Source organism: Cydia pomonella, chromosome 4 (genome assembly GCF_033807575.1).
Source record: "Cydia pomonella isolate Wapato2018A chromosome 4, ilCydPomo1, whole genome shotgun sequence".
NCBI lineage: Eukaryota > Metazoa > Arthropoda > Insecta > Lepidoptera > Tortricidae > Cydia > Cydia pomonella.
In genome coordinates, this window is record NC_084706.1 from 20272482 (window position 1) to 20293456 (window position 20975).

Sequence of the window (20975 nt, forward strand, 5' to 3'; positions counted from 1 at the left end):
GGGCGGCCTCGTACCACATGGAGGCGATCAGTTGAGAAGGAGCTGGAAGTAGCCACCCAGGATCGCGCCAAATGGAAAATTCTTCTGCGAGCCCTATATCCCTAATGAGGGATAACAGGATTACATCATCATCATCGTTAAATAATAAAATCTAAAATGCGGCGCTTGTGTGCTCCCCGAAACCCGCGCTCGTCCCGATACTTCGCCCGTAGTGAAGTTGCTTTTGCGCTAACTTATACTATAATGTCGTAGGTACGCAGACAAACGGGTTTTACCGTTTAAAGTAAAAAAGAAGAATAGTTAGGTAATCGAAAAATCACACCTATTAAAGTGTGTGCATAGACTAATCTACATGGAAAATTTAGACGGTTGAATTGATCCCATTTGCCTCTACAATGAAAATGTTTGTTTAAAAAGAGGCATCTTTGGTACGATTTTCTCTGCTATAATAGTTTACCCATCAGGTATCGGCGGCAACTACAGAAATGAAGTAGATGCTTGGAATTCGTGAATTACCAGTTCACCAAACAATACTGCGTGGCGGCACCGGCAAATGATAAGTTGTATGGGAGGTATGGTAAAACGTATTATTAATAAGTATGAAACTCGCTTAACACTCCAGTACAGTCAATGAATCTTTGCTGCCTGCCTATCGATCTGCAGCAAAGATGATTGGAAAAAGAAAATCAAATTCCACCACAAAATCACTGCAATTTATTACCATTACCAGAAGCCGACAGTACGAAACTGACAGAATTTGTATGTTCTCCCCACATCGGGAGAGCGCCGCTTCTCCCCAGTTTGACCACACTGGCTAGTAACACTAATATAGCTATGGACAGCAGGATCCAGCGCGCCATCTCCACGTATCCGAGCAAGGTGTGGGATTGCTTCAGCTCCTGCTGGATTTCTGGCGGCAATTCTGCGCTCTGGCGAAATAAACAAAGGAATTAGAAAAGTAGATGTCCTGGGGGCCGATTTTTGAATAAAAAAATAAAATAATTTAGAGTGCTCGATTTCGTGTAATTTTCTGCAATTTATCTCCACTACTAGGCATTTAAATTCTACTAATATAATTGAAACCGAGTGGTTAATACCACTAGATTTCCAATTTGTATTGCTCGTATTTCTAAAATATCTATTCGACGTTTTCCACAGATTTTCGAGTGACGAAATTCAAAAATCAGCCCCCAGCTAAACGAATTGATTACCAAACTTGCAGTAAACCGACGGTTCGAAAACCTATTCTTCACTTTCGAAATTATGAAAAAACAAGTAAAAGGGGATATACTTTTGCTAGTGGAGTTTGTAAATACCTACTAATAAACTCAGTTACGACCGATCATCAAGTGATCATGTTCAAAATAGTTTACATTGAAAGTCTTTCAATATGATTTTTTTCATATATTTTAAAAGAGTTTATTTTTGTTTCGTAAATGTCATGTTTCCTATTTGAAGGGCACCGTCTGACACTCCAAATCATAGTATAAAAACAAAAAATCCCCACTTTTTGCGTAGGTAGTAGTGTTGTTAAAAGACTAGTCTTGAAGACTTTTAAACCTTAAAGACTTGCAAACCTTGAAGGTTCAAGCTTTGAAGACTCAAGCGTTAAAGGTTTGAGCTCAGAAACGGTTCAGAATCATAACGACTCAAGCTTTTTATGAGCTCTTAAGAGTAAGTCTTTAAGACTCGGGCTTCATAGAGAGCTCAAGCTTTAAAAACTCGGGCCTATTGAAAGCTCAAGCCCCCGAACCTCGAAGTTAACGCCTTCAGCTCAAACAACGAGCGTTATAGGCAGAAAGTATTATTGTGTATTTATTTTTAACCCTTAATTTGACGGTGTCCGGTGTGGTAGTTTTTAGGGTTCCGTACATAAAGGGTAAAAACGGGACTCTATTACTAAGACTCCGCTGTCCGTCCGTCCGTCCGTTACGTCACCAGGCTGTATCTCATGAACCGAAATAAATTTAAATTTAATATTTTAATAGCTGAAATTTTCACAGATGAATGTATTTCTGTTGCCGCTATAACAACAAATACTAAAAAGTACGGAACCCTCAGTGGGCGAGTCCGACTCGCCCTTGGCCGGTTTTTTACTTCTAACGACCTCAGGATTATGCTGTTAAAATCTCTCGGGTTCCTCACGGGCACCCTATCTATCAAATATGGCATAGATTAATCTAATTTGTTAAATGCTTTTAAGACTTAAATGCTACTAACCTTATAGACTTAAACCTTCAAAGCTTAGGAGGCTTTAAAGCTTGAGGCCTAAAGACTCGAGGTTTCTGTGCTCGTAAGCAGCAACGCGAACTTATCAAGTTGAGGCTTATATGGACGAGGATTTAAGGCTCGAGGCTTCATATCAAGACTCAAAAGTCGCGACTCGAGTCTTGTAGTTTACGCCTCGATGCTTAAATTCACAACACTAGTAGGTAGGTATAGGGTAAGGTTTGTTCTAGTTTTTGTTTAGTCCAGTTTGGATCTTCGAAGTAACCTAATGGCTCCTCTACACGATGGACAAACGCTGGATCAGCGAGATGGCCATGCGATTGTTGAGAGCACGCACTATGGAACGAGGTGCATACGCACTATCGGCTGGCCACACTACCTTTGATGTGCGGACTAAAAACCTCCAATATCGCCATCCCGTCCCATCATAAGCCATCCGACACCACTACAGTCTCTACACGCTGGCCCACTTTAGTATGATGGCCCATCGTATAGAGGAGCCATAGACGTGAGCTACCTCGTCGATCCAGAGCAACGGGAACACGCCCGTGCGCACGTTTTCCAGCTGCGGGATTCCCTTCATCTGTCGAAGTTCTATGTTGAATTGGAGACGTCTGGCGCCTTTCAACACGATTCCGGTTATCTGAAAATACAAGTTACTTTTAAAAATATACTTTTTTGATACTTTTGATATTGACTGCACGTGGCAAACAAGCATACGGCCCGCCTGATGGTAAGCAGCCGTAGCCTATGGACGCCTGCAACACCAGAGATATTACATGCGTGTTGCCGACCCTTTAAAAAATTTAAATACCTGTACACTCCTTTTTTGAAGAACCCCATACTGTAGAACCTCGGGTAAACCTCGGCAGGGAGCTCATTCCACAGCTGAAGCGTCCGCGGGAGGAAACATGTTCCTTGTTTACATGTCTATCAAATACTTTAGAGCTTTTTTTTAAATTTATTTACTCAATAACAAATACACAGCACTATTCATTTTACTTATTTTTCGCCAAACTGCTTGACAGTTTGTTGGCGAACGGTTCTTCTAATGAGCCTTTGTGTTGTTGACTGCTTCATCAGATCAGCGGTGGTAGCATGGTTCTATTTTTATCACCTGGCACTATGCCTGTCACTTTCGCACTTACATACTTGTTAGAACGTGACAGGCATGGTGACAAATGATAAAGAACCGACCATCTTAGGTCTACAGCTCCATTTGAGCATATTAATTGCATTGCATTACAACATTAGGTAAGTTTTCTTTAAATTCAATCACACATTAAGAATATTTAGATGACAAAACACTGAAATAAAACACATATACACACTAACACAGATACTATAAAGGTACCTAACAATATTAGTGTTAGCTTTCGTTTTAATTTTTAAGTTTAGCAAATAAGAATTGTTGCGATGCCCTTACAGGGTTCATGTTTGAGCATTATCTTCTGTTTAACAACACTAGTGCAATAAAAATACTTGAATGCTTGAGAAGTAGTTCAAATTAAAGTTACACGATTTGAAGCACACATATATTCATTAAAAAGTGACTTTCATGGTTGAAGAAATATTACTTTTGACAGTGACAGGTTATATCAATAACAAATCTAGATCAAATTCATGTCATGTTAATTCAATCAAGATAAGCCCCCAGGTACACAATGCAAGCTAATGATTTTCTCGGTCAAAAAAAGTGAAAAACCTTAAAGGTAGTGGGAGACAGGGGCAAGATGAAGTTCGGGGCAGCACGGAAAATGTGATGATGTACGTGAGTTATGCAAGACATTGAGCTGCGGCAGCAAATTCAGTTACGGTTTGCCGATCTGTGGAAAAAAAACGAGTCGCTGCTTATTTTGGCAGCTCTATGTGAAAAGAAAAAACTTAATATTTTGAATAATATTACGATATTTTATGTGAAATATCGATGTGTTATGAAGTTAGTAAGCATGTTTATACAATATTTTTAAGCTAAAAACCGTGAAGAAAGATCAAATTTTTACAATAGGCACTGTTTATAATTTTCACAGGTTTAGTTTAGAAATGCTTAGTATTAGTACAAAACAATGTTCGTTGGGGTAGAACGATCAGGCATAACGGGATACTATCCCGTTTTAGGGATACTGGGACTATATGGGAAAATTATGTTCTGTATTGCTTTTCCTGTGTTTTGTATTGCGCATGCCTCGCCGAAGTACTCTAGGAACACCTCGGAGGCGACGTAGAAGTACAACAACATCTCCTATTGGGCTAAATGTGTACCAAAAGGGAATGGTCCTCACCAAGTCGAGGTATCTACGCGTTAGTTTTATGATTCTTATTGGGGCTGCTGCCTCCGCTGAAATACTCCAGCTCTTCGGAGCGGAGTAGAAGTGCGGCAACGTTGCTTGCTGGGCTACTCGTAAACGTCTATAGGTCGAAGTACTAGGAAAAGGGTATGATCGTTACCGGATAAAGGTAAACGTAAGTGTTCTGTTTCTCCTTATCTGAACTGATCCTCCTCCAGCAGCTCCTCGGAAGTTAGGTAGCAGAGCGGCAACGGCGCCTGCTGGATTAAACTGCCAAGAAAAGGGAATGGTCCTTACCGGGTCAAGGAACACGTAAGTGTTGTGTTTCTCTTTATCTGGACTGATGCCTCTGGCGAAATACTCCAGTAGTTCTTCGGAGGCTAGGTAGAAGTGTGGTAACGTCGCCAGCGCCGGCACGCCGTGACAAGGCTCTAGGTTTAGCACGCCCATCAGTAGGCAGCCGTCGTGGTTGGCGCTCCAGTTCCTGTTACAGAACACTTGCCTACTGTACTGTGGGATAATAAAGTTGGACCCCTTACTAAACGAGTGAAATCATTATTTTAGTAAGGGACTTTACTCTCTTTGCATAAAATATGTGGGAAAAGAAATTTCTTGTCACGGGTTGCCATGGCTACGGTGTCCTTAGTCACTTTTAAAATGCTGGTTTTATGATATTTAGGGCCTGTTTCACAATGTCCAAATAAAGTCCTGAATAAGCTACTTGCCACTTATCTGACGAATAAAGTCATCGTTGCCGTTTCACAATCTTCAAATAAACTTAACTAGTTGATAAATTGTTAAGTTTTGCAGGAGGTTTTATGTGGGTTTAATTTATTAGTTCATTAGCTATCCAATACTTGGACATTGTGAAACAATGTCCAAGTAAATATTTATTTATTTATTTATTATTTATTTAATACTTGGACATTGTGAAACAGGCCCTTAAAATAACCAAAACATAAGTACATTTCTATGGCAGTTAAAACTTAAAAACCCTTTCCATAGTGGATCATCTACTTAGGGTCTGTTTCATAAAGCCTGTGCAAAGTATTGGAATGAATAAATTAACTGCCAGATCAGAAACTTCCTAAACTTAGCGCTTTATCTACCGGTTAATCTTATTTGAAGATTGTATGTGAAACGCCAACGATGACTTTATTCGTCAGATATGTGGCAAGTAGCGTGTCAAGGACTTTACTTGGACATTGTGAAACAGACCCTTAGCATAATTAATAGAACGTAGTATAACATGTCTTCTGACAAGCTAAATATTTACTATTGTCACCTCACCTCACCATTGCGACAGAATAGCAAAAAAAAGTAGATCGTCCCATATACGACCTGCAGATAGTCGTAAATTAGCTTGTTAGGTATTTGTAGGAATAGAAATGTTTCGTAGTAGAACATAGTGTAGAATGCAAATAAGTGGCGCGGCTCGTAGTGTAGTATTTTAATATCACATCACACCACCACCTAATTTTATACTTCCCAAATATTTCATGCTGCACTTACAAATAAATTTGTCTATGTCATAATACTGATCAGTGATATGTAGGGATCGTGTCGTTCACAAAGACGCGTGCTTGACTCGTAATGTCATATTATTAAAGGTTAGATTTGACAAATCTGCGGCTCATCGTGGATGACACGAACTATAGGTACTTATATTTTCATAACACAATCAAAAATACATACTTTCGACAGAAGCATTTGTTATTCGGGTTCGCAGTTTTAGCTGCGAGTGCTTCTTCTTCGATTTCGTAGTAGTTCGCCTTCATGTTGAAAATGGTGGCTGGGCCGACTAGATTGACATACAGAGATCTAGAAAAGGAATTGTTAATTATTATAGGATTAACATTTACTCCTAACAAACTATGCCGCTATTGTGATTTGGACAATGGGACGAAATAACAACACAAAAAGTTGATGCACCCATTTACCCGCTTATTCATAAACGTGTACTAAAGTTACGATGCTGCTGACAAACGGTGATTAGCGGCATCGTAACTTTAGTACACGTTTATGAATAATGGGGTAAGTGTTTAGAATGGCATTTGTAATTATTACCCCCTTATTCAGATAATGTCAATTCTTGTGAAAATTTATTTGTGTGATAGCTCGGTGAAAAACGCATTTTGGCTGCGACGCTGCCACTGTAACTTGCTTAAGTCTTACCTACTGACAGACATCAAATTAATAAAGGAAACTCGTAAAATTTATCTGCTAATGTAAAAAAATACTTGACTTATTTGTTGTAATTTATTTTTCGCCAAGATGTAAAACATTTATTTGACGATTTTGACCAAAAGTCATATAGGTAACATTTTTTGGTCCTTATGACCTTAGGAATGCGTGGTTATAATCTGTCGGGTTACACGTTCCCACCCTGTATACTGGCTTCCGTCCGGCCTAAAATAATTTCTACATTTTTTTCTTAATAGTTTCTACATTTTTTTTGTATATCGGATCCAATTCAAGAATTTTCCAAACTTCTCATATACAATTAATGTATTATTACAGTACATAATATGGTGCTACTATTCCGCACGCGTGCGGGAATGAGCACTTTCCGTGCATATGTCTAATGTACTGTAAACTGTAAAACGTTGTACGATACACGTGCGAATAGATAATTCGCAACTCGTGTCGATTAAAACACTCCCTTCGGTCGTGTTTTAATTTATCACCACTCGTTGCGAATTTCCTATTTTCTGCACTTGTATCTATCGTAAATAACTATTGCAGAACAAACAGTAACTAGAGCTATCGTCACAAAGTAAATAGCGGCGGCGCGCGCCGGAGCAGAGTCCGCTCAGTACAAACAAAGTGCCATTTTCGCCGCACGCACACAGACGTGACATTTACGCACACAGACGTTACATTTACAGGCGTTCTCGGGCACTCTCGGGCAGAGCTTAGTAGGGCTGTGCGCGCGTTGCTCACTTGACGTCCCCGCCGCTACGTAGGTACCTACTGTCATGTACGTCAAAATGCAGTCTCTAAGGAATGTAAACATGATAAGATGTATGTATAAACGAATCGATGTATGTATGTCTATAAACTTATATACCTAACCTACTCCTTTTTAAAATTCGAAATGAATACAGAAGCAACCCTAGTGAGTCGGGCAAGTTTAGGTATGTATTTTCAAGAACGGCGAGAACGGACGTTCTGTTTATTTTTTATTTTGTGCTATCGCGATGTTTTCTAGAGCCACAATCAATTATGTACCTTGTTGTAACGATACAGGATTTAATCTTGTACAACTACTGTACTCGCTCTAACTTACCTGCATACTTCGGGCTCAAAGGAGTACAGCCGTTTAGGAGGCGAGTCCCCCCCAACCGGTGGAAAGACGGAGGCGTCAGACCCGTTCAGCTGGTTACAGTACGGATCCCGCCAGCTCTTCATATCTTTCTTTCCTTTGTAAGAAACGATGTGCCCAAGCTCCTGGATGTCTTTTGTACCGCGTACCATCTGGTATGGGCCGGATTCTGTTAGATTCATCTGAAGAAAGAAAATGAAATTGATACCTAGGTAGGTGTCTGACGCCATTAATTACCACCACAAGTTCATACCCATACCGCCCGGTTCGAACTTTAAGATGCGTCAAATATTAAGTCTAGATACGGTATGGATCGACATGACATAAGCGATGCATATTGTATCTAGACCTAATATTTGGGCTCCTCTACATGATGACCCAGCGTAAGCCAGTCTAAGGGACGCAGCTATGCGGTGGAATGAGATAGCAATATAACTTACTCCCTCTAACGCGTAAATGCGTCTCTTGGACTGGCCTGCGCTGGGTGGGCCATCGTGTAGAAGAGCCATTGGATGTAAATATCTTAAAGTTCAAATCGGGCTGATAGTGATATCATACTAAAATATTTAAGGTCGATGTTTTAACTTATAATGTATGAATGATATTATAGTTCATGGGTGGGAACATTAATAGCATGTAAAAATACACAAGTAAGTATAACGAGTTAGCATTCATTGACTAGCACGTTATTTTCTCGCGGATTAGCAAAGTAATATCTCTTGTTTTAATTAACATGACAATACAAGTCAAGGCACGCGTCTTCGTGAATGACACGATCCATATACTCCACTCTATAACGAGGACCTTTATCCAATACCATCCGTGTTAGCTAACAGACAAGCTTTATTCATTTGCCCCCTTATTCATAATAAACGTCTACGACGTTTCTGTGACGTATTGGTATGATGGAAAGGGACAAACGATTATTAGCAGCTTGTTAACTTTAGTAGACGTTTATGAATAAGGGGGTTATTTAATTAATTTATAAAATTGACTTTTTCCTTACATGACTAAACATGGAGAAGTAAAAACCGTTTCCGTCTTCAGAGCGACGCATTGTGGTAGGTTTATCAGATTTAATTTTTCCGCATACTAGACCTGAAACAAACGGGAAAAATTGTAAAAGGAGCAGACATACATGTCATTATGTAGTCCTCGATAGAAATAAAACTGTCAGCGTCGTTTTTAGGGATCCGTACCCAAAGGGTCAAACGGGACCCTATTACTAAGACTCCGCTGTCCGTCCGTCCGTCTGTCACCAGGCTGTATCTCATGAACCGTGATAGTTAGCCAGTTGAAATTTCTACAGATTGTGTATTTCTGTTGCCGCTACACAACACAACAAATACTAAAAACAAATTAAAATAAATATTTCTTTCCAATCTCGAGGTTCTCATCCAATCACCGAAGTTAAGCAACGTCGGGCGGGGTCAGTACTTGGATGGGTGATCGTTTTTATAGATAATGGTAAGGAACCCTTCCTGTGCGAATCTGACTCGCACTTGGCCGGTTTTTTTTACGATATCGGACGCAAATGAGCCGACGAAAGCCGAGGGGCAGTAAGTGCGTTGCCGCAGACAGTTCATTCCACAGTTTAGCTGTGCGAGGCAGGAAGTTTCTGGAGAAATACACAGTTGAGAACTGCCAAATATCATTTTATTAGGCAGGCGTCCGGTTTTTTATCACATAGCCCAGTATTGAGTTGAGTCCATCGCTTTCACCTATTAGTCAAGTTCATTTTAGATTCCATCAACTCTTAATAGTTCTCTTATACCCCTAGCGAGCACTGCCTCTACCTAGGTACGTCCCATTACACGGGCGGGTGTAATTCTGAATCCCTGTCAAGTCCTAAAGTCACTTGCCCTAATTGGTTTGTCCTAATGGACTCATGCCCTAACGATCAATTGTCATAACGATTATTTTCCATAATGTAATGGTTAGCCTAAGACTCATTGAGATACGGTATAATTCTTTGGGGTAACTACTCCGTATATTGAGTCAGGTTGGATCCCAAGAGTCATGTAAGCCATTGTTTAGCAAATTAAGCATATTACTATTATCATGTATATATATTAAGGAGTGTTGTCTATTTGTAATACAGAACCCTCATTTCTTTAAAACCCGAGAGGAGACCTATGGTTCAAATTCTAGATGGAAACAGAAGTTAACTTTGCCTAAATCCAACTTAGTACTATAAAAAAAATGTTTACTTTATGGCAATAAAAGTTTATAATAAGTTACCTGGTGATATAAAAAACAAACCAACAACATTATTTAAAAAAATATTTAGATTATTACCTACTCAGACATTGTTTATATAGTGTAAACGAGTTTCTGGACCATAGTAATTAGTTTTATAGTTTATTTGTTTGATTGTTCCTAGTTTTGTTTTCGTATATTGTGTAAACCAAAGATATAGATGTAAGAACTATATATAAGTAAAAATATTTATACACCGCCTTCACGGTAGAATATGAAAGCACTTGCAATAATTCTAATTTAAGATCAAATCAATGTACCATATTCTGGCAAATAAATACATTTAAATTTCAATTTCATTTGTCCTATGCATTTGTACCATAACTATCAAGATCCCTAATGTTTTTTACCATATTCTTCTAAATCCCTAACAATGTTTAGCATAGAATAACATGCTCTAACTGTTTTGACCTAATGGCTATTGCCCTAATGATCAATTGTCATAACAGTTCCACCGCGATACAACGATACCGCGGTTTTTTTAAATTTAAAATAGCATCTGAACTATCATCTGAAAAAGTATCAGCCGGGTGGTCATGACTGACGAAATATGCTCCTGGCCCGCGGTCTAACTTGTCTGTAATTTGATAATAGCCAGGCGACTAACGTGTAAATAGTAAATTGTGTCACAAGGGAGTAAAATAGTATATTTACGACGCAGGCGTACATTGAATTCTGAGCGTAGCGAGGGATTTAAGTGAAATAATTTTGCCACCGTGTGACACATACTGTTTTTCACATCACCTATGAGAAAATAATTATATATCGAATATTATTTATGCTAAAAAAATAGTATGTAAATAAGTAAAAAAATGTGCACTTGCGAAACACTTGCGTACAAAAAATTGTGCAGGAACATGTCACTTTGATCCCTCCTAGCAGAGAATTAAGAGCCCTTTTCCGAATAGGTGATTGAAAGTCGCACGCTCTTACCGCTAGGCCACCAGCATGCACTTATCGATACACTTACCAAGTAAATTTACTGCCATGTTTCGACACATAAATAAAACTTTTAGAATGTGATTAGACTTTGATCCTTATTATTTTACTGATATGAGTTAAATTTGTTAAATATCAAAAAGTGGCGTCACCTAATAGATCAAAGCCCAAAGGTATAGCAGCATCGTTTCGAGCGTTTTGGCGCCATAACCTTTTGGTAGTGCCAATTCTGGGGATTCATTGTCAAGCGGACCCCAGGCTCCCATGAGCCGTGGCAAAATGCTGGGACAACGCGAGGAAGAAGAGAGAGAGAGAGAGAGAGAGAGGTAGTAAGTGTATCGATCTCACAAAATACCTATTACACGTAGAAGGCCAACCAAATATAGTAAATGAATTATTTCTACTTAAATAAACCTCTATGATGTCAATTAAAAAAAAGTAAATGGCATTTTTATATCAATTTAGTATCTATTTCATTTAATGTCATGTTTTCGCGCAAGAAACATAATATATGTGTGGTAACATACGCCAGTGAGTAAAAGGGACATTTAGTATAAATTTCAACAGAAAGGGGCCAGCATCTAAAAACATGTACAACAACGCTCCGTTAATGGGGAACTTTTTAATATACTCTAAGCTTACAGCAGCATGCTCACCTAAGGCTGAGTTTCCCATACAGTTAAGGTGGATTCCATCGAAGAAGAGGTCTTTGACCTTGACCCGCAGGAACGGGTCCGTCAGGTTGCTGAACATCTCCTCTAGCGCCCCGTTGATCATCCCCACCAGACTCGGCATCAACTCTTGGACTTCAAGCAGAGCCGCCTGAAACATACCAGGGTTAAGCCCGATGGGATAATGCATGGCCTCGGTAGGGTACAATGCATGCAAGCGAACACTCAACTGGGTGCGTAGACAAGACGCCAATCGTTAACGCTCAGTAGCGAACAAAAGGCAACTGTCTCTGTCGCACTAATATGGAAGAGTTATAGAGAGAGATAACTAAGCTACGCTTCGGAGCGTTAACGATCTACGGCACCTACTGGTCGTCACAAATCGAGAAGCGGGACATTGCTGAATGGACTATCATTAAAAAGCATACGCAAAATAACACAATAAAAACAAAAAGAAAAACAAGACAAAAAATATATATAAAGAAACCTATTTAAAAGTACAAAAATGTGGATTTAAGAAATGCAACTATTCAAAAATCTCTCGTATCTGTGATACATAGAAAAAAATATATTCTAATATACTCGTACTCGTATTTGCTCGTATGTAATCAGTTTAACAATATAGCATAGTTTGAGTTTGAGTTAGTTGTCGCGGGCAATAAGTTATAACATTTATACAAAAAGAGAGCAAAGTTCGATATTTCTTCGAGTGCTTATTTTCTAGTCTGGAGAATTAGAATTTTGAGCGTAGCAAGGGAATCAAAAGCACTAGATGCAAACCTTTTTCTCGTGTAGCACTCAAATTTTTCACCTTAGCAGTGAGACCATATTAGAGGGAAAATTACAACTTAAAATAAGTTGGTTTCGAGCTCTTACCATGTAAGTGAAGTTGATGACAGTTACTTCGTCGTCCTCCGACAAGGAGCCCGTCTCCTTCTGGTCGAAGACGAACGTCTTCTTCAGCATGTACTCCACCGTGTCGTTCTCACCGTAGCCGAGAATTGTCCTCTCTCTGTATTGCCTGTAATAGTAGATGGTTAATCAAGGGATGAAAGGCACTCGTTTCTGTCAAGGTAGTTTTGCGCTCGAACGCAGTGAGAGTGCCTATAGTCCGAGACTGAAATGGTGCCTTTCACCCGAGTTAAACACTCGATTTTTCATTTCGAACACGAGGAAAATAAACTATATGTGCATTTACCAAACTTCAATAGCATTTCTTGAGGATAATTTCAATTAACAATTTAGGTAAAAATATCATTATTTATGCAATGGGGAGTAAATTATCAGAATGGAAATTGTACAACAAATTTATTGAAAACCAAAATTTTAATTGCCTATCGTAAGAAAAGAAAAAAAAACGAACTTAGAAAGTGGGTGGTCGTCCTACGCTGCGCTTGCTAGTCCGTGGTCTCCACTCGAGCACTTTACGACCCCATCGGCCATCTTCTCTGCGTGCAATGTGGCCTGCCCATTGCCACTTCAGCTTGCTAATCCGGTGGGCTATGTCGGTGACTTTAGTTCGTCTACGGATCTCCTCATTTTTGATTCGATCACGTAGAGAAACTCCGAGCATAGCCCTCTCCATAGCTCATGGACAGACGACCTTGTTAAGGTCGCCGGAAGACGCTGGATGTGGGTCGCTTCCAACCGGTACATGTGGAGGGCCAAGGGGGAGGCCTATGTTCAGCAGTGGACGTCTTATGGCTGAGATGATGAACCAAAGACAACTGCGATGACTTAGAAACTCTAGAGCAGAAACGTAACATTTTCTGCACACATTTTGAAAGAACAACGACCCACTTCCAGAGCATGAAAAATGAAAAAAATATTCTCATGAAACATAACTGATATACTTATCGTATAGAAGAACAATGTTATGTCTAGACATATTTTGAGAGGTGAAACGTATGAACGCTTCGGTTTGAAAGTCCCGCGTTTTACCAATCAACCAACGCGCTTGAAGTGTTTCGTGCTCAGCGCTATCACTTCTTGGAGTTGCTCAAGTCAAGAGTCAACTTATTTTTTATTTTATTTTTTTATTATAACATTAAAATATAAAATATGTGTACCACAAAACAAAATATTCGCCAAACTGCGAGACAGTTTGTTGGCGATGAGCTCGCTCGTTATACTTATAAAAAGGTACCTACATAATTTTGCACTGTCCTACCGTCCCGGCATGGCCAATTTTTATGTAGGTATTACAATTATGAAGTCGGTAAACGTAGGATTGGTGACTCAACACTGGTGGCGCGGGCACGGGACAGGAGCACAGCGGTGCTTAAAAAACTACCTTAACGCTAATTACTACGTTTGATTATAAACTAACAACTCGTTACATTTTTGCAACTGAATATAGGCACTCGAAATTTATCACCACCAGCATGCTCTTACTTATAGACGTAGGGCCCGATCTCTTCAAGCCTGGGCTTGGCACCGCCGCTGATATCCTCGGCGTTGGTCACGTTGAACACGTAGACCTTGAAAGTGAGTGGCATCGGCAGCTTCCGCCACTTATCAAACATTTGCGAGGACGGGTCGATCTGCACGTTCTGAAACAATATGCTAGAATAAAATTGCACATATGTTGATTTCTACGTTTCAACTAGCGAAATAGCTCCCAATAGGTATATTCAATGTCTTTATTTTAAGCTATTGCATAGCTTCTATCGCGGGCCTTGAGCGCGGGGACCGAATCCAGAAATTCCGTAACGAAAAAACCTCACGCTCCCCACTTCGTCTAACGTCGTTTCAGTTCGGCAGTCTTCGACACGGCGTTGTGTGCGTGCGATTAGACGTATTGTACTACTCAGAGACTTGTCATACGCTTCGCTTGACAGACAGATGAAGTGTGCGAAAGGGAAGCCATCACGTATATGAACAAGCCACGAGTGTGAAAGAGGCAGACTACATATGAGAAAACGTAACCATTTTTTGAATTCGAAGGCGGCCGAGGCGGCCAAAATCATATTGCCGTATTTTTTAACGTTAAAAATATACGAGAATCAAAATCAAAAATAAATATTAAGTAAGTAATTTAGTGAAGATGGTGTCATGTTGTGTGCCGGATTGTTGTGTTTCAGGGCCAAAAAACCCAGGGAAATACTCATTTCACAGGTAATTATGATAATCGTAGCGAAATTTTCGTAACGATATTATATCAAATTAACAGCATAAAAAGTGTAAAAAGCCAATTTATACAGTTCATTATAAGTTTTTCTTCAATTGTGTGTTAATATTTCATGATATTAGTCAATAATTTAGAATATTTTGTGTAAAAACCTAAACTGTTACTTTACGCTAGGGCTTGACAAAATGTTCATATGACTGTATCGATAACTTGTCGGTATATTAGTAGGTATGGAATTAGTTGTTCACAAGACATCATTAAGATATTAACCTTTATAACCGACGTAAAATAATAACGATTGTTATAATACCTTTTTTGAAGATGCACATGTTCAGCGATAAATTTAAACTTCACTTTCCAACACATTACTTACATTTTAACCACTTTTCCACGGCTTTGCCGCTAACACAAGGAAACACAAGACAGCGTATACACACCCAACCCAACTTGTCAGGCGGAAAAGGCGCGAATTTCAAATTTTCTTTGGTAAGTCAACTATTTGCGCCTACTGTTAACACTTAGCATGTGTTTGTGTTAACGACATTGCACATGTTACACCACTCACACCCGCATACGACAGAAACCTGCTTTATCAACGCGAGTCACCTGCTTTACCGACAGCGCCGGGTTCCATAATGCTTGATCGGACTACGTTAGTAATTTAGTCAAGTAAAAACGAAAAAACGTAAAAAGAGCGTACCTGGGTCGCCTAGCAGGACGTCCTATCGGACGCCCTAGGTATCGCTGGAGCGACATGGTGGAGGCGGATCTGCGCGAGCTTCGAGTCGACAATTGGCGAGAGGTCGCACAGGACCGAGAAAAGTGGCGCCGTCTTGTGTCAAGGCCAAGTCTCATTTTGGGTCGCTGAGCCAACGGAGTAAGTAGTAAGTAAGTAAACGTCCCAGAACACCAAACCAGGTGAGAAAAATAAAAAATCGCAATGAGTGGCGATACGATTTTAAGTCGACACGAGTTTCGAATTAACTATTCGCAAATGTATTACAATACATATGGCCCTTAAAATGTTCGATATAGTTACGTAATGTGCTAATTATCGCACTAGTGCGGTAAAGTAGCTCCATATGTACTGTAAAATAAGTAACAATATATATTTGACCATTGTGACACATGTGTACCTATATATTTGACCATTTTGATGCTGACTGAAACGACTGTAACTGTAGCCTCGGTTATCACTATCAGTATTGTTATTTACTATGCGTCCGCTGTAAAAGAAAATTAAAGGTACTAAAGGCGCTAATAAGGTCTAATAGTAGTAATAATACTCATACCTATTACATTTTTTATAAAAACAAACACATTTGAAAAAGTAGTCGATAAAGCAGTTAAACATCGATAGATTATTAATATGTTGTAACATGACATCACTATTTTTGTTCGCACATAGACAATTTACGCACACACTTGCATTTCATTTTTGGTCACACTTTTGAAGTTTGACAGTCGTTCTATACTATCCTATTTCTATGGTACTACTCTACGAAACTCGCACGAATCGAGACGAGCTGCTCCGAAATCGGACAAATACATAAGCAGCTGTTTATAGTAATCTGTATGTATCATTGATGTACGTAATAGGGGTAGATGAGGTACCAGGCGGTCGATCGTGAGCCACAAAATATAGGTTCCGGGACCTATATTGAATTAGTCGTATGGGTGACGCTGAAGTGTCAACATTGTCATCAAATTCGATAAAATATTGCCAAAGAATGCCGTGTTGCGCCTTTTTCCAGTGCTTCAATAGCTCCAAGCACAAAAACAAAGCTCACGGTATCACTTTTCATTCGTAAGTACTATTATAACATTTGAAAACATATTTTTTCTAAATAAAATTAAAAATTTCCTTGTTATTGAGTGAGCGCGACAGCTAAATAATGCATTACCCATGTGAGAAACACGTTTATCCGAGTGTCAAGTAGGCATGCCCGCTTCATGCAGTGCATGCATGCCCGAGTCAGCAATTTTTTTTTATAAATAATGCAACTTTTTAAATCATGTGCTCCTATTCCTTGAAACTATAGAATGTAACCGGTTTTTATTTTAATATAAGGTCACTGTGGGCAAGACCGTCTACAAGGCAAGTCCGTCAACACATTATAACTTTTGAATTAGAAAGCGTTTGCCGCTTTGGCGTCGAGTTTATAAGTCAGTTTTTCGTGCTAGTTCCCTCACTCTAAAACAGGCGAAGGCGCTTATTCCCATGACTTACAACTTGTCCAATATAAGTGAATCCGTATACGTATCGTAACTATGAATAAACAAGGTTCACACTTTTATATTGGTTATCTTGAGTCGTGCGCTCGGTGAACGATTGGAATATATAAATACCAGGAGTAACTACGAATTACCAGTGTTTACATTATCTCTTGTCAAGCGTACTTGTCTTTTCCGAAAAACCATCAGAAGTGAAACCTCGAGATCCCTATCAACTGAGATCATATCGTTATACTGGTTCACTGGTGGTTGGTTATGGTGGTATTAATATCAAAGAAAAAGAAATACTGCATAAATAAAATAAATAAATAATTATAATTGCATAAGTTGATACAAAATGCTATGCAATAGCTTTACCGCGGCAGTCCCCGAGTGCCACACGTCTTTTTTTATATACATATAATGACTTGGCCATCGCTCGGATAGGTACATAATGACAGAAGAATTATCGTCAACTACATATTTAAAATAATCCTAGCATAGCGCTTACCCTAATGACATGCAGTTTGGGCAATACACATACGATAACGATAAGATAATGCATGCATATTGTCTTAACTGGCACTATAATAATAAAGTAGACCTATGTTTCTCTTTACCTATGCTTTACTGACAAGCGACTCTTGCCAAGCTATCTTCTTTCTTTATTTGCCATGCCCTAACGGACGTCGGCGACCACCTTTGCCATCTCTCTTCTGCTCTTGGCCATTCTTGCCAGTATGGCTGCGTTATTCACGGTCGTCCATTTCTTAATATTGTCAAGCCAGATGAACCTCCTTCTTCCCCTTCCCCTCTTGCCATCAATTTTTCCTTCCAATATTAGTTGTAGTATATTATATTTGTCATTTCTGTATATATGTCCAAAATAAGATATTTTCCTTTTTTTCACCGTAACCAAAACCTCCAACTTTTTCTCCATTCTTTTTAGTACTTCCACATTCGTAACTCTATCGGTACAGGATATTTTTAGCATGCGCCTATATAGCCACATTTCGAATGCGTCTATTTTCTTTTCCATCGCTTTATTCAGAGTCCAAGTTTCGCAGCCGTAGAAGAGCACTGATAGTACATAGCACTTTACAAGTCTCCAACGAAGTCTTAGGTTGATATCCTTATTAGTGTAGATAGACTGCATTTTTATAAAGGCGTTTCGCGAAATCACTACCCTGACACGTATTTCCTGCTCCATGTCCCAGTCCTCGTTCAGCCAGCAGCCCAAATACCTATACTTTTCTACCTTCTCTATTGGTGTATTATCTATTCTTAAAACGTGTGGAGTTGTATTAGATTTGCTTACTACCATAAATTTAGTTTTGCTAATGTTAATTTTCCACTTATAATGATTTATTTTCGAATTTAAACGGTTTAATAGATGTTGTAATTCTTCAGCACTATTTGCTAGCAGGACGGTGTCGTCTGCATATCTTAAATTATTAATATATTTCGTATTACATTTAATTCCTATATCGACCCCATCAAAGGCTTCTGAGAAGATACTTTCAGAATATAAGTTGAAAAGACTTGGGGATAAAACACATCCTTGACGGACTCCTTTAAGTATTTCTAAGTCTTCGGTGGCTATATTTCCGACTTTGATGGAAGCAGTCTGATTCCAGTACAAATTTTTAAGAATTCTAGCGTCTTTTCCGTCAATGTCTGTTTGATAGATTACTTCCATAAGTAGCTGAAGATTTACAGTGTCGAATGCCTTTTCGAAATGGATGAAGCACAAAAATACATCTTTTTGATGTTCCAAACAATTTTGTACCAGTACTTCTCCTATGACTGATACTCACCCCAAAAAATCTAGCTAGGGGTTGAAAAAGCACCCCGTATAGTAAGAATTTATAATATTATTCTAATTACCTTCTGTATTTGGCTCCTCACTATATTTGGTATGCCCCACGTCGCAAATAAAATTGCCAACATCAGCCCACACAGCGAAATAAAAAAAAATAATCGCGATTTTTTTCCAATCATTTTATAATTTACTATTCGACCACTTTACTAAAAGCAAAAGTGAAGTTCAATTAGAAATGGCAAATAATGTAAACAAATATGACAGATCTTCGCGTTGTCCCGGCATTTTGTCACGGCTCATGGGGGCCTGGGGTCCGCTTGGCAACTAATCCCGAGAATTGGCGTAGGCACTAGTTTTTACAAATTCGACTGCCATCTGACCTTCCAACCCAGAGGGTAAACTAGGCCTTATTGGGATTAGTCCGGCTTCCTGACGATGTTTTCCTTCACGGAAAAGTGTCTGGTAAATATCAAATGATATTTCGTACACAAGTTCCGAAAAACTCATTGGTTCGAGCCGGGGTTTGATTTGAACCCGCGACCTCCGGATTGCAAGTCGCACGCTCTTACCGCTAGGCCACCAGCGCTTATTAAACAAATATGACAGATCAATCATGATATTCAATTTTAGCATGTAAGTATATTAGAGTATATTATATAATTGTATTTGCATGTATTTATTCGTGAAAGCAAATAAATGATTCTGATTCTGATTATGTTAGCATTTGACGTAGGTATAAAACTTAAAAGTTTTACGATGGTTGTTTTCATTGAAATATCAATAATTAAGCTTAGAATAAATGTTAGAGTGGAAAAATTATTGCCTTAGATGAGACTTGAACTCACGGCCTCTGGATACAGCTTTGAAGTCTTACCCGAGGCAGTATTTTTTCCGCTTTTAAACTTATCCTTAGCTTAATAGCATCGATCGCAGATAAAAAAATTACACCAATAATTAACATCTATTTAAAGATTTAAGTATATAAACTGTACAAAAAAAAGATTACGGAGAAATGAACACTTACATTCACATTACTTTCCATTTATATTGAACTCGACTTAATAAACGTAATCTTAATGCACTTTAAATCCAAAAAGTGCCAGTTTTATTTAAAACATGCCGTACTAATCGGTAGAGTTTTTGATTAAAAAAAAATTGTTCGGATCTTAAAATTTATTTCACGATAGCTAACGGGAAATAATCTTTTATGCACTTGAAATCCAAAACCTACAATTTTATTTAAAACATGTACTGCCCGTTGTTTTATTCAACAATTTTTTTGTACGAATTTTCAATTTGTTTCAACTTGTATTCCACGACGCGGTCAGGCTTTGACTGCCGTCTTACTGATCGGAAACTATTACAGTTTGATTACAGCTTGGACTTAGCATTTCCTCTTGTTTTGTCTTGCTACGATGACTATTAAGTATTTCTTAACATATACTTGGGTGAACTGAGAAAAAACTAAACCTCTTAACCACCTTTTAACTTAGCGTGATTACGATTTATTTAATTTACGTGTTAAAAACACTACTTATATGTAAGGTTTTACATGGTATCAATTATTAATGTAACCAGTCCAAGGTACCGTCAGCATCAATAGTAGCGGATGAAACAACGTGCTAAAAGTATCTGATATTCCGGATAACTATTCCAAATAAAGAAAATTCTCTAAAATTTAATTTCAAGAGTATATCTTTTACAGTCTAAATTGTTTTACATATAGAACCATCAACTTTTGTTAAGCTGTTACAGAATGGTGGATACTTTTGAAACATTGTTTGATCAGCTACTTTTGATGCTGACTATACGACAGATCGACCACTGTCATGGTTAGTTAGACGGTATCATTCATAATTGACAGTATATTAACTAGAGACAAGTGAAGACAATATCATCTTAGGTCAGGCAACGAAAAGGTATAGAGGGAAATGCTTGGTTCACAATTTTTAACTTCGTAACATTGTTTGGACTACTTACGAGGTGAATATGTCGAAAGTCCCGGTCGTAACCCTTGAGTCGGGGGGGGTTATAAAAACTGTTTATCCATAGCGCTTTAAAAATATATAAAAAAAAATTGCACAAAAGCTAAACATAT

At 38.7% G+C, this 20975-nt stretch overlaps 1 protein-coding gene across 4 annotated transcripts; it reads right to left on the reverse strand.

Moving 5' to 3' along the window:
- Positions 1 to 691: 691 nt before the first annotated feature.
- On the reverse strand, positions 692 to 20226 carry LOC133517442 (sensory neuron membrane protein 2-like). 4 transcript variants are annotated; one of them, XM_061850767.1, is made up of 11 exons: positions 20109 to 20226; positions 18943 to 19083; positions 14106 to 14263; positions 12588 to 12732; positions 11697 to 11862; positions 8849 to 8940; positions 7807 to 8024; positions 6213 to 6338; positions 4815 to 5001; positions 2747 to 2872; positions 692 to 929 (listed from the first exon to the last, which is right to left on the reverse strand). In XM_061850767.1, exons 2-11 carry the CDS (start codon positions 19054 to 19056, stop codon positions 705 to 707), a joined length of 1557 nt encoding a protein of 518 aa, XP_061706751.1. In that variant the 5' UTR covers positions 19057 to 19083; positions 20109 to 20226; the 3' UTR covers positions 692 to 704. The 4 variants fall into 4 exon arrangements, with proteins under 4 accessions (XP_061706751.1, XP_061706750.1, XP_061706752.1 ...); XM_061850766.1 differs by lacking the exon at positions 20109 to 20226 and adding an exon at positions 19902 to 20060; XM_061850768.1 differs by lacking the exons at positions 18943 to 19083; positions 20109 to 20226 and adding an exon at positions 19902 to 20051.
- Positions 20227 to 20975: the final 749 nt, after the last annotated feature.

Coding starts and splice junctions, on each gene's coding strand:
- LOC133517442 (XM_061850767.1), bottom strand. CDS start 19,056: ATGATTGGAAAAAAATCGCGATTATTTTTTTTTATTTCGCTGTGTGGG. Junction 14,264..18,942: donor TGAGGAGCCAAATACAGAAG/GTAATTAGAATA, acceptor ATATTGTTTCAG/AACGTGCAGATCGACCCGTC. Junction 5,002..6,212: donor AACAAATGCTTCTGTCGAAA/GTATGTATTTTT, acceptor GTTCTGTAACAG/GAACTGGAGCGCCAACCACG.